This window comes from Marmota flaviventris, chromosome 11 (genome assembly GCF_047511675.1).
Source record: "Marmota flaviventris isolate mMarFla1 chromosome 11, mMarFla1.hap1, whole genome shotgun sequence".
Taxonomy (NCBI): Eukaryota; Metazoa; Chordata; class Mammalia; order Rodentia; family Sciuridae; genus Marmota; species Marmota flaviventris.
In genome coordinates this window covers 29,384,186-29,397,206 of record NC_092508.1, presented here as the reverse complement: position 1 = coordinate 29,397,206, position 13,021 = coordinate 29,384,186, and the positions used below count along the sequence as shown (strand labels likewise).

The 13,021-nt window shown below is 37.8% G+C and overlaps 1 protein-coding gene across 2 annotated transcripts in view; it reads right to left on the bottom strand.

Annotated features, from left to right (window-relative positions):
- Positions 1-2,420: 2,420 nt before the first annotated feature.
- Ndufs1 (NADH:ubiquinone oxidoreductase core subunit S1) overlaps positions 2,421-13,021 on the bottom strand; it is a 35,014-nt gene continuing 24,413 nt past the window's right edge. For both annotated transcript variants that reach the window (XM_027941882.2, XM_027941884.2), the window contains exons 15-19: positions 9,286-9,440; positions 6,501-6,676; positions 5,317-5,451; positions 5,130-5,202; positions 2,421-2,773 (exon numbers count right to left, since the gene is read on the bottom strand). In XM_027941882.2, the coding sequence (XP_027797683.2) occupies positions 2,682-2,773; positions 5,130-5,202; positions 5,317-5,451; positions 6,501-6,676; positions 9,286-9,440 (631 nt within the window). In that variant the 3' untranslated portion in view covers positions 2,421-2,681. The remainder of the gene's footprint in view (positions 2,774-5,129; positions 5,203-5,316; positions 5,452-6,500; positions 6,677-9,285; positions 9,441-13,021) is intronic.

The window sequence follows — 13,021 nt, the reverse complement described above, 5'->3', positions numbered from 1 at the left end:
AACAACCCCATAAAGTCTACACACATTCACTGAAGAATACAGTATAAAATACAAAAGGGAGTATGTCCCCTGGAGATCAGCACAGTTCTAAGGGACTGAAAACAAAGAGGTAAAAGAAATATATATTAAATTCAAATACTTTTGGCAAGAATTTGTACAATTTCATGCAACAGGGAATTTCAAGCAAAGTACAATTTTTTTTTTTGGTACTGGGGATTAAACCCAGAGGTAACCACCAAGCCACGTCCCCAGCCCTATTTTGTATTTTTTTTAGAGACAGGGTCTCACTGCTGAAGCTGGCTTTGAACTCCAAATCCTCCTGCTCAGCCTCCAGAGTGGCTGGGATTATAGGCATGCACTATCATGCCTGGCTGAGGATGAAAAATTCTGAAAAAGCTGTTGACCTATTTGTTGAGGGCCACAGCCCAGTCAGGATGACGCATGGCATTTTGCCAGAAGGGAGTGGTTGAGAGGTGATGACAGCGAGCCATTGAGATGATGATGGTTATGTTAAGCTGTGTATTCAATTGTATATAGACCTTTATGCAATAGGGTGCCTGCTACTTTGGAGTTCCCCTTGAGTTCTCGAGGGTCCGAGAGAGGAGGCGCGGAGCCGGTGGAATGCTGGTGGAGTTCGGGTAATAAAGTTGCTATTTGAACATACAAGTGCTTCATGGCGGCTCGGTTATTTGTGCCCAGCCAGACTGTGGTACCTATTTCATACAGTTATTTTGTGTGTGCATGCTAGGGACTGAACCCAAGGCCTTGAATATACTAAGCACAGGCTCTAACATACTGAGTTATATCCCTAACCTTGCTGGGTGTAGTGGTACATAAATACCTTTAATTCCAGTGACTGGGGAGGCCAAGGCAGGAAGACTGCAAATTCAAAGTCAGCCTCAGCAATTTAGTGAAGTGCTAAGCAACTTAGTGAGACTATGTCTCTAAATAAAATATAAAAAGGGCTGGAGATGTGGCTCAGTGGTTAAGTGATTGAACTCCTGGGTTCAATATTGGTACCAAAAAAAAAAAAAAAAAAAAAAGCCAGCCTCAGCAATCTAGTGAGGCCCTAAGTAACCTGGTGAGATCCTACCTTAAAAAAATTAAAAAGGGCTAGGGATGTGGCTCCGTGGTTAAGTGCCCGTAGGTTCAATCCCCAATACCCCTCCTCCCAAATTAAAAAAAAAAAATACATCCCTAACCTTGTATAATTTTTAAAGATAAAGTATCAATGATATACTACCATTTTAAAAACTAAGGCTGGGTGTGGTGGCATATGCCTATAATCCCAGTGATTTGGGAGGCTGAGGCGGGAGGATTCTGAGTTGTTCAAAGCCAGCCTCAGCAACTTAGCAAGGCCCTAAGCAAATCAGAGATATCCTGTCTCAAAATAAAAAATAAAAAGGGCTGGGGATGTGGCTAAGTGGGTTAAGTGTTCCTGGGTTCAATCCCCAATAACAAACAAAAAAACAATAAATCACATGTATTCTGTAATCATCTATTGGGATAGGGATATAGCTCAGTGGTTGAGCGTTCACCTAGCATGTATGAGGCCATGGTTCAATGCCCTGTAACCCACCCACCCTGCCCCACATACACACAGAGTAACAACAGATTATCAATGGGAGGGAATTATACACAGCAGTTAACAATAATGGATTCTGGAGTGAAAGAGAACTGGTGTCTATAACATTTTTTTGCTGTGTGGCTTTGGGCAAACTATTATTATCCCTGGGTTTCAATTTCTTCATCTGTAAAAGAGAGAACAATGCTATCTCCTAGGGTTGTAGCAAGGCAAAAGGAATATACATGTAAAACAAGTGTTTGTCACCCAGAAAAAGCTGAATAATTATTACCAGTTATTATTATGACTATTAGTTCAAGATACAGATCTAGTATATGATTACTCCCCCGCCACACACACATTTATCCAGCTTGAAAGAATGCTTATATCTTTTCTGTAGCAGTAGAAAAACATGGGGCTCAGGACTGGGGATATAGCTCAATGGTAGTGCGTTCAGTCCTCAGTACCATAAACAACAAAAAAACCATGGAACTTAACAGAAGGTCTCCATTTTACCCACTTTACAACATAAATGATCTATGAAAATAAACCAGGGACGGGGGTGTGGGGATGTGGGGGTGGGGAGAGAGGGGGCAGGGGGTAGATAAGTTTATTGGATTAGACAAAGGGGAATGAAGAGAAGGGAGTGGGGATGGGAATGGAAAAAACAGTAGAATGAATTGGACATATTCATATGTTCATGCATGAATAAACGACATGTGTAACTCCACATGTTCAACCACAAGAATGGATTCCTAATTAGAATAAGTTTATACTCCATGTATGTATGGCAAAATAATTCTGTTATGTATATCTAAAAAGAACAAATAAAAATTAAATTAAAAAAACAAAAAAATTCAAATTTTAAGGATTTTCTTTGTATTTTTCACAAATATTATCAATGCTTTTACATGAAAGAAAAAAATGCATATAATGTTTACACAGAATACATAAAGTTTAAACTGCTACATTATCTTATAATTGCAGTATCATTTTCAAATAAGCATAGTATAACCTTAAATATTACATGATTTGATTTCTTTTTGAAAGAGAGGCATTACTCTAATGTAATTGTCCATTCACTACTTGTTGCAAATTTGGGTTGGTAATAGATGTTTCAGCATATGGATGGTTCCTCTACTGCTTGAGCACCCTCTGTGACAGCTTTGACACATTTAGCCATTGTCTGTGAGGCTCTGCTAATTGAATCTGAAAGATATCAGGGAAATGAGCATTTAGTTAATACATTTAGTTAATACACACAGTAAAACTTTAATATTATGCATATTCAGAACCTCCCCCCACCCCCCAAAAAAAAGACTATGAGGCTCTATGCAATTATATGTAGCCAATTTATTGGCTAAATGTTTTTAATAACTACCACAGGAATAATTAAATACCTATATAAAAGCTAGAAGACACATCAATATGCAGCCATTAAAATAGCTCCGTTGGTAGAGTGCTTGACTCGCATGCACGAGGCTCTGGGTTCAATCCCCAGCACCACAAAAATAAAAATATAAAAAAGTTTTTAAAAAATATAGATGAATCTTGCTGGGCACAGTGGTGCATGCCTGTAATCCCAGCAGCTTGGGAGGCTGAGGCAGGAGAATTGCAAGTTCAAAGCCAGCCTCAGCAACTTAGCAAGGCTCTAAGCAACTGAATGAGACTCTTTCTCACAATAAAAAGGGATGGGAATATAGAATAATTAAAACACCTCTGGTTCAATCCTCGATACAAACACACACACACACACACACAGAAAGATAAATAAGGACCTGGGCATGGTGGCACGTGGCTATAATCCATTAACTTGAGAAGCTAAAGCAGGAGGATCAGAAATTTGAGGTCAACCCAGGCGATGTAGCAAAACCCTGCCTCAAAATAAATAGGGCTAGAGGTATAGCCTAGAGCACCCCTCAATACAATCCCCAGTACAAAAAAAAAGGTGCTGGGGAGGAGGGCTGGAGATGTAGCTCAATGGTAGAACACTTGAGGTCTTGGGTTTCATCCCCAACATTGCAGGAAAGGAAAAAAAAAAAAGGTATACATCCCTAAAAGACTGACCAAAATGTTAAAAGAAATTCACACACATACATACACACATGAAAAAAAGAATCTTAGGTACAAATTATATCAAAAACGAAAAATGTTGGGGCTGGGGTTGTGGCTCAGTGATAGAGTGCTTGCCTAGCATGCATGAGACACTGGGTTTGATCCTTAGTAACACATTTTAAAAAAAAACCTAAATAAACAAAATAAAGGCATTGTGTCCATCTACAACTAAAAATATTTTAAAAAGAGGGGGAAGAAAGAAAAATGCACTCCTGGGGTTGGGGTTGTAGCTAAATGAAGAGCGCTTGCCTAGCATATACAAGAGGGTGCCCTGGGTTTGATCCCAACACCACCAAAAAATTCAAAATTATATAAATAAATAAAACCTATGCTTTTAGGTAGAAAATTATTATTGTCATTATTATTATTATTATTATTATTATTATTATTATTTTGGTACTGGGAATTGAACCCAGGAGCACTTTACCACTGAGCTGTATCCCCAGTCCTTTTTTTTGTTTGTTTTGTTATGAGACAGGGTCTCACTAAGTTGCTTAGGAACTTCTTAAATTGGTGAGGCTGGCCTGGAGTTTTCAATCTTCCTGCCTCAGCTTCCCGAGTCACTGGGATTATAGGCATGCACCACCATGCCCTGGCCTAGATAAAAAATTATTTAAAATCAAGCTGGATGTAGTGGCTTGTGCCTGTGATCCTAGCTACTCGCCAGGCTGATGTGGGAAGAATGAGTTCACGGCCAGTCTGGGAAACTTTAGTGTGATCCTGCCTCAGAAAAATAAAAAATAAAAAATAAAGTCATATATTAACTACCCAAAAACTTAGATGTTATATCAACTATTGTCAGAGATACAAAAAACAAATTTTGTTTGTGTGCATCCCTTAAATACATTCCCAACAATTTACATCAGAAGCATTGATTTTTTTTTTTTTTAACAGTATTGGGGATTGAACCCAGTGACCCTTTACCACTGACCTATATCTCCAGACATTTTTAATTTTTAGTTTGAGACAGGGTCTTGCTAAGTTGTCCAGGTTGGTCCAGAACTTGCCATCCTCCTGCATCAGCCCCCAAGCCTCCCGAGTCTATGGCATTACAAGCCTGAACCACCACTCCAGGCATTTTTTTTTTAAAAGAAGCACTGTTTAACATATTTCATGTTTAAATGTTTTGATTCTTCACTAAAATTATCAGAAAAATTTTTACAGCTGTTTATCACTTTGAAATATTCTCCCTAAACTGCTACACAATGATTTCTTCTTATAACAACAAAACTTTACACTTAAAATCTGTTAACTTTTGGAATTTTCAAACTTTTACTTACATTTCAGAAACAACAAATATTATAATACAATAAGAAAACATGATTGTATTAGTTCTGGTATTTGAAAACCTCTACATATACTACCAATAACAAATAATTATAATGCTAAATGAGATTCTTTTTCCTTCTTGCCTTTCATATTTGGCAGAATCATGTTGATAGTTACTTGCCTGTCATATAGAAGTCTTTTATAGTTAGTTGAGGTGGAACAAGGGGATCAGCAAGAAGTTGCTGGTTCACAAGCTGCAAAAAAAAGGGGGGTGGGGTTGAGTAAGAAATCAACAATAGTATTGAAAACTAGTACAATTACACATGTAGTTACACTCTTTATGAAAATGGCACCTGGCAAACTTTTACCTTGGAGAGCTCATTTGCTTGCTGAAAGTAATTAGCTCCTTCCACATCATCATATCGAACAAGATTAGGAGAGACTTCTTCCAATCTGTTCCTCACTTGATCCAGAGTATCATATGGAAGAGTAATGCCTGCAATCTACAATAGATCAGATCACCAAAAATGACATAAAGCTTTACTAATTAAAAAGTTCAGGGTTGGTCTAGGTGTGGTGGTACATGCCTGTATCCCAGCTACTTGAGAAGTTGAGGAGGCAGGATTTCAAATTCAAGGCCACCCTGGGCAACTTAGCCAGATCCTCTCTCAAAATAAAATAAAATGGGCTGGGAATACAGCTCAATGGTAGTGTGCATGTAACAAGACCCTGGATTCAAGCTCCAATAAGGCAAAACAAAAGGGTTGGGCATATAGGCTAGTGGTAGAGTAAATACTTAATATGTGCAATGTTCTAAGTTCAATCTTCAGCACATTCCCATACGCATGGGCACACACAAGAAAACAGAATCATTATAAATGATTAAAAAGACAATGCTATGCTAAAGCTACATGTTTCTGTTTACTTGTTATTAACCACATACAAAATTTACAGGGGCTGGGGTTGTAGCTCAGTGGTAGAGTGCTTGCCTGGCACATGTGAGGCACTGGGTTTGATCCTTAAGACGACATAAAAATAAATAAACAAAGGTATTATGTCTATGTATAACTAAAAACAAAGAAAAAAATTTATAGACAATAGTGTGTTATTTTAAAACGTGATTTTTTTTTTTTAACAGTAAAAGGAGCTAAACAAATGTTTTTAGGTGAAATATGAAATAATAAAAATAACAAATTCAAATCTCCATTTTCTGACCATATTTATACTGCATAGTATTGAAATCCTCTTTGCATTTGAGATTGATATTATCATTGACTTTGAAAATTATTTTACAACTTGAGAGGAGGAGGCAGAAGTATCACAATTTTGAGGGCAGGCTCAGCAAATCAGCAAAGCAAAACTGTCTCAAAATTTTAAAAAAGGCTAGGAAGGTAGTTTAGTGATAAACTGCCCATGGGTTCAACCCCCAATTCAAAAAAATAACCAAACAACAACAAAAAACAGCAAACAAAACAAAAAGAAAATCTTCTAACAAACCGACATGTACAGTATTCTTAAGTAGCATCACTAAGAAATGCCTCAAAAACAGTACCTCAGAAAGGGCTCTGATAATTTTCCAGTCCTCTCGTGCCAAGCCAGGAGGTGTCACTGCTACTTTTGTTTGCTGAGCTCTACCCTCAGTATTTACATAAGTAGCAGACTTTTCTGTGTAAGCAGCTCCTGGGAGAATAACATCAGCTATGGGTGCTCCAACATCACCATGATGTCCTGTGATAAGAAGGAAAATAGCAAACCACAATTTAGTAAAAATCAGGTTCACTTCTATATATAAAGACAATGTAAATCCTTTGTAATTCCCATTTTTTTAAATTTTACTTTTACAAGGCAGGTCTTGAACTTGTGGTCCTTCTGCCGCATCCTCCCTAATAGCTGGAATGTGCCATTACACTAGGCTAAAATTACACGTGTTTCTAATATGAAAACAATATAGTATAATTAAGTCCAAGTTACCCATAGTCCAGCTCCCTTCCCTATGAAAATTACTATAAAGTTTTTGGTATGTATCTTCCCAGACTATTTTATGTAAATACAAAAATATATATATTACACATACATATAATGGACAACTGGGTATGTTCATGCTTACAAAGCAGAAATGATCAGATGTACCACTTAGTGAAAATCAGTAAGCTGGACTGAAACTGTGGAGGAATGCAAAGTATTGAATAGAAATACTTGGGGATTGAACCCAGGGCTTTATGCATGTGAGGAAAGCATTCTACCTGCTGACCCATATTCTAATGCTGAAAAAGATATAAGTAGAAAATGAAGAAAATAGTATTCTGAAACGCTATCAACTATTAACAATTCCATAAAACTGGTAGAAGTATTTTTTTAATAGTTGTAGATGGACAGCATGTTTTTATTTTATCATTTTTTTATGTGGTGCTGAGGATTGAACACAGTGCTTCACACATGCTAGGCAAGTGCTCTGCCACTGAGCTACAGCCCCAGCCCAAAGTAAAAATATATTCAAAAAAGAAACTGGAAACAGGAAACTGGCATGGTAGTATACATCTGTAGCCCAGGAGGTGAATGCAGGAGGATTGAAAGTTTGAGATCAGCCTGAGCAATTTAGCCAGACCCTGTCTCAAAATAACAAGTTAAGAGGGCTGGGGAAGCCAGGTGTGGTGGTGCATACCTGTAATCCCAGTGGCTCGGGAGATTGAGGCAGGAGGATTGCAAGTTCAAAGCCAACCTCAGCTACTTAGTGAGGACCTAAGCAACTTAGTGAGACCCCGATCTCTAAAAAAAAGTTTAAAAAAGGGCTGGGGATGTTGGGCATCTGGCTCAGTGGTTAAGCACCCCTGGGTTCAATTCCTAGTACAAAAAAACAAAACAAAACAAAACAAAAAAACCCAAAACAAAACAAAACTCTGGGGAGGTACTCATTGGCAGAACACGACTGGGTTCAATTCACATTAACACACACACAAAAGAAAAGTTTTATATTATCTAAAGTTTGAACTTATTTGTGTCCACATTTATTTTTTTTTTTTTGGTACTGGCGATTGAACCTAGGGACATGTAACCACTGAGCTAAGTTCCTGGCCCTTTTTTAAAAATTTTAAGACAGGGTCTTCCCACGTTGCTAAAGCTATCTTTGAACTTGCCATTCTCCTGCCTCAGCCTCCTGAGCTGCTGGGATTACAGGTGTGTGCCACCACACTGGCTATGTACATGTTTATATACACACAGGAAAGATACACAGTATGTTTGCATGTCGAAACCATCATCAAACTAGGTGTGGTGGTGCACAACTATAATCCCAGCAGCTCGGGAGGCTAAGACAGGAGGATTGTGAGTTCAGAGCCAGCCTCAGCAAAAGTGAGGCGCTAAGCAAATCAGTGAGACCCTGTCTCTAAATAAAACACAAAACAGGGTTGGAGATGTGGCTCAGTGGTCAAGTGCCCCTGAGTTCAATCCCTGTACCAAAAACCAAAACCCATCATCAATGCCTATGTCTGGAAAAAACTAGAAACAAGACTTTAGTTTGTGCATTTTGGTATAACTACATAAAACTAATTATACAATATGAAATATCATATAATGCTTTTTTGGCACTAAAAAGTCCATTACAAATTTATGCTATTTATATACAAAATAAAGGAAAAGCTTGGGCTGGAGATATAACTCAGTGGTAGAATGCTTGTCTAGCATGTGCAAGGCCCTGGGTTCAATCCCCAGTACTACAAAAAAAAAAAAAAAAAAAAGTCCAGTAACATGGAACTCAAGTGATATGTTTAAGTTTTTATACTGTTCATATAAAAATGCTTTCACTTTGAAATTAACTACATTTTTTTGGCAGGGGGGTACTGGGAATTGAACTCAGGGGTACTCAACCATTAAGCCACATCCCCAGCCCTTTTTTTTTTTTTTTGATATTTTATTTAGAGACAGAGGCTAAGTGAGTTGCTTAGTGCCTTGCCATTGCTGAGGCTGGCTTTGAACTTACAATCCTTCTGCCTCAGCCTCCCAAGCGACTGAGTTTACAGGCATGCACCACTGCACCCGTCTGCAAAGCTGACTTTTAATGGTTAACATCACTGGATGAGAATGTCATAATTTTGCCATTCCTGTCACTGGACATTTATGTTGTTTCTAATTCTTAGTTATTAAGTACCAACAAGTAATAATTCTTGGTAGAAATATCAACCATGTAATAATAATATACATAATGTTTTTTTAAAAAAATGGGGGGCGATGCAGAATTCTAAAATAGAAAATGTTCTATCTACTAACTACATTGCTAAATAGTTTTTAATATACACAATGTATAATTATCTTCTGTTTCTAGTGTCACAGGTACCACTTACCTTGATATACAATGAAACAATCCTTTGGTAAATCCTGTCGTGTGATACAACCTCCATCAGCTCCCAGGAGAAACAACACTTTGGGAGGGTTCTTCCGAATTGCTTCTACCCCAGGTTTATACCCTAGGTCCAAAGCAGCTACTTGGCTTGCAACCCTTAAAGACAATTATGAAATTTTAGCATACTTGAGGGTTTTCAGTATAAAAAATTAAATATCATTTAAAAAATGATACTTAGCTTATATTATATTCAATGCTGTCAAAAACCCTTCCCTACCCACTTAAATATAAGATGCTTAGGACACCACCTCTTCATGAAATATTTTTCTGTGTGTGCTAGGGATTGAACACAGGGCCACATCCCCAGCCCTTTTTATTTTTTATTTTGAGACAGGTTCTCACTAAGTTGCAATCTTCCTGCCTTAGACTCCAGAGTCACTGGGATTACATGCATGCACCACTGTGCCTGGCATGAATATTTAATGGAATAACCTTGGAAATGTTTATGCCAACCACAATTGCATTAAGTTTGAATCCTATTCAGTACAACAGACAAAAAATACATTAAGCCAAACGTATTCATTACAGAAAAATCAGATGATTTTGAAAACAGGAGACATTTAGAGGCCACCACTGTTAAAACTATAATTTTAAAAAGTCACTAGTACATAAATGTATCTCCTTATGGAATTCTTTTCCTATGAATATATACAATATACACTTTTCTTTTTTGATACCAGAGATTAAACCCAAGGGTGCTTAACCACTGAGCCACATCCCCATCCCTTTTTATATTTTATTTTGAGACAGGGTCTCACTAAGTTGCTGAGGCTGGCTTTGAAATTGTAATCCTTTTGCCTCAGCCTCCTGAGCTGCTGAGATTATAGGTGTGTGATTCTGTATCTCGCTACAATATACTCTTTTTTGGGGGGTGGGGGTGGTACTGAGGATTGAAGATTGAACTCAGGGGCACTTGACCACTGAGTCACCTCCCCATTCCTATTTTAGATTTTATTTAGAGACAGGGTCTCACTGAGTTGCTTAGAGCCTCACTGTTGCTGAGGCTGGTGTTGAACTTGCAAACCTCCTGTCTCACCCTCCTGAGCCACTGTCATTATAGGTGTGCACCACCATAGTCAGCTATAATACACTTTTTTTTTGTTGTTGTTGTTTTGTTTTTTTAAAGAGAGAGAGTGAGAGAGAGAGAATTTTAATATTTATTTTTTAGTTATCAGCAGACACAACATCTTTGTATGTGATGCTGAGGATTGAAGCCGGGCTGCACGCATGCCAAGCGAGTGCGCTACCGCTTGAGCCACATCCCCAGCCCCTACAATACGCTTTAAATTTTTTTTTTTAGTTTTAGGTAGGCATAATATCTTTATTTTATTTTTATGTGGTGCTGAGGATCGAACCCAGTGCCTCATGCATGCTAGGTGAGCACACTACCACTGAGCTACAACCCAGCCCTACAATACTCTCTTAAAAGCAGAATATATATTTTAAAGGAAGATGCTTAGAATAACTTTATTTATTTATTTATTTTTGGTACTAGGGATTGAATCCAAGAGCACTTTATCATCAAGCCCTTTTTCTTTTGAGACAGGGTGTCGCAAAATTGCTGATGCTGTCCTCAAACCTGTGATCCTCCTGCCTCAGCCTCCCAAGTCGCTGGAATTACAGGAATGTGTCACTGGGCCTGGCTAGAATAACTATTTTGAATAGTATGGTTGTTTTTATCTAGTTGTTATTGCTAACTTTCTTGAAAAAAACAGATATTCTAAGAACCTATAAATTGGTATAATCTTTTAAAAATAAGTTAGAAGCATATATCAGTAGTCTCAGAAGTGTTTATCTGGTTTGCCCTAATTAATTTAGTTTTTAGAAATTTACCCTAAAGAGCCAGGCAAGTTATTGTACACCTGTAATTCCAGCCACTTAGAAGGCTGAGGCAGGAGGATCACAAGTTGAAAGGTGTTATTCAGCAACTTTGCAAAACTCTGTTTCAAAATAAAAAAGAAATAGGGCCAGAAGCAGTGGCACATACCTACTCAGCTAGCTACTCAGGAGGCTGAAGCAGGAGGATAAAAGCAAGTTTGAGGCCAGTCTAAGAAATTTAGGGAGACCCTATCTCAGAAAATAAAAATGATTGGAGATGTAGCTAAGTGATAAAGAACCTTTAGGATCAATTCCTAGCATTGCCTCTTGGATAGGCAGAATTAATATAGTCAAAATGGCCATAATGGGGCTGGGGATATAGCTCAGTTGGTAGGTAGAGTGCTTGCTTCGCATGCACAAGGCCCTGGGTTAGATAGATCCCCAACACCACACACACATGCACACACATGCACGCATGTATGCACGCACTCACACAAATAGCCATACTACCAAAACTTTTACACAGATTTAATGCAATTCCAACTAAAATCCTAATGACATTCTTCATAGAACTAGAAAAAAGCAATCATGAAATTCATTTGGAAAAATAAGAGACCCAGAATATCTTAAGCAATCCTTAGTAAGAAGAAATGAAGCAGGAGATACCAGACCAATACCAGACCTTAAACTATATTCTACAGAGCAATAGTAACAAAAAGGGTATTGGTGCTAAAACAGACATGTAGACTAATGGTACAAAATAGAAGACACACAGACAAACCCACATAAATATGGTTATCTCATACTAGACAAAGGCGCCAAAAACATACATTGGAGAAAAGATAGCCTATTCAACAAATGGTGCTAGAAAAACTGGAAATCCGTATGTAACAATATGAAATTAAATCTCTCTTATCCTGCACAAAAATCAACTCAAAGTGGATCAAAGACTTAGGCACTAGAACAGAGACTCTATGCCTAACAGAAGAAAAAGTAGGCCCAAATCTTCATGTTGGCCAAGGACTTGACTTCCTTAACAAGACTCCTAAAGCGCAAGAAGTAAAATCAAGAATCAATGAATGGGATGGATTCTAACTAAAAAGCTTCTTCTCAGCAAAGGAAACAATCAATAATGTGATTAGCAAGCCTATAGAATGGGAAAAAAATCTTTACCACACGCACCTCAGATAGAGCACTAATCTATCTGAGGATATATAAAGAACTAAAAAAACTTAACACCAAAAAAGAAAAAAACCCCACATATAACCCAATCAATAAATGGGCAAAGGAACTGAACAGATACTTCACAGAAGAAGAAATACAACTGATCAACAAACATGAAAAAAATGTTCATCATCTCTAACAATTAGAGAAATGCAAATCAAAACTAACTCTAAGATTTCATCTCATTCTAGTCAGAATGGCAATTATCAAGAATACAAGCAAGGGCTGGGATTGTGGCTCAGGGGTAGAGTGCTCGCCTAGCACGAGTGGGACCTGGATTCGATCCTCAGCACCACGTAAAAATAAAGGCATTGTGTTGTGTCCGTCTACACCTAAAAAATAAATATTAAAAAAAAGAGTTAAAAAAAAAAAAAAGAATATAAGCAATAATAATTGTTGGCAAGGATGTGGGCAAAAAGGTACACACTTACATTGCTGGTTGGACTGCAAATTGGTGCAACTACTATAGAAAGCAGTATGGAGATACCTCAGAAAACTTGAAATGGAACCACCATTTGACCCAGTTATCCCACACCTTGGGTTTATACTCAAAGGTATAAAATCAGCATACTACAGTGATGCAGCCATATCAATGATTGTAGCAGCTAACTTCACAATAGCTAAACCATGGAACC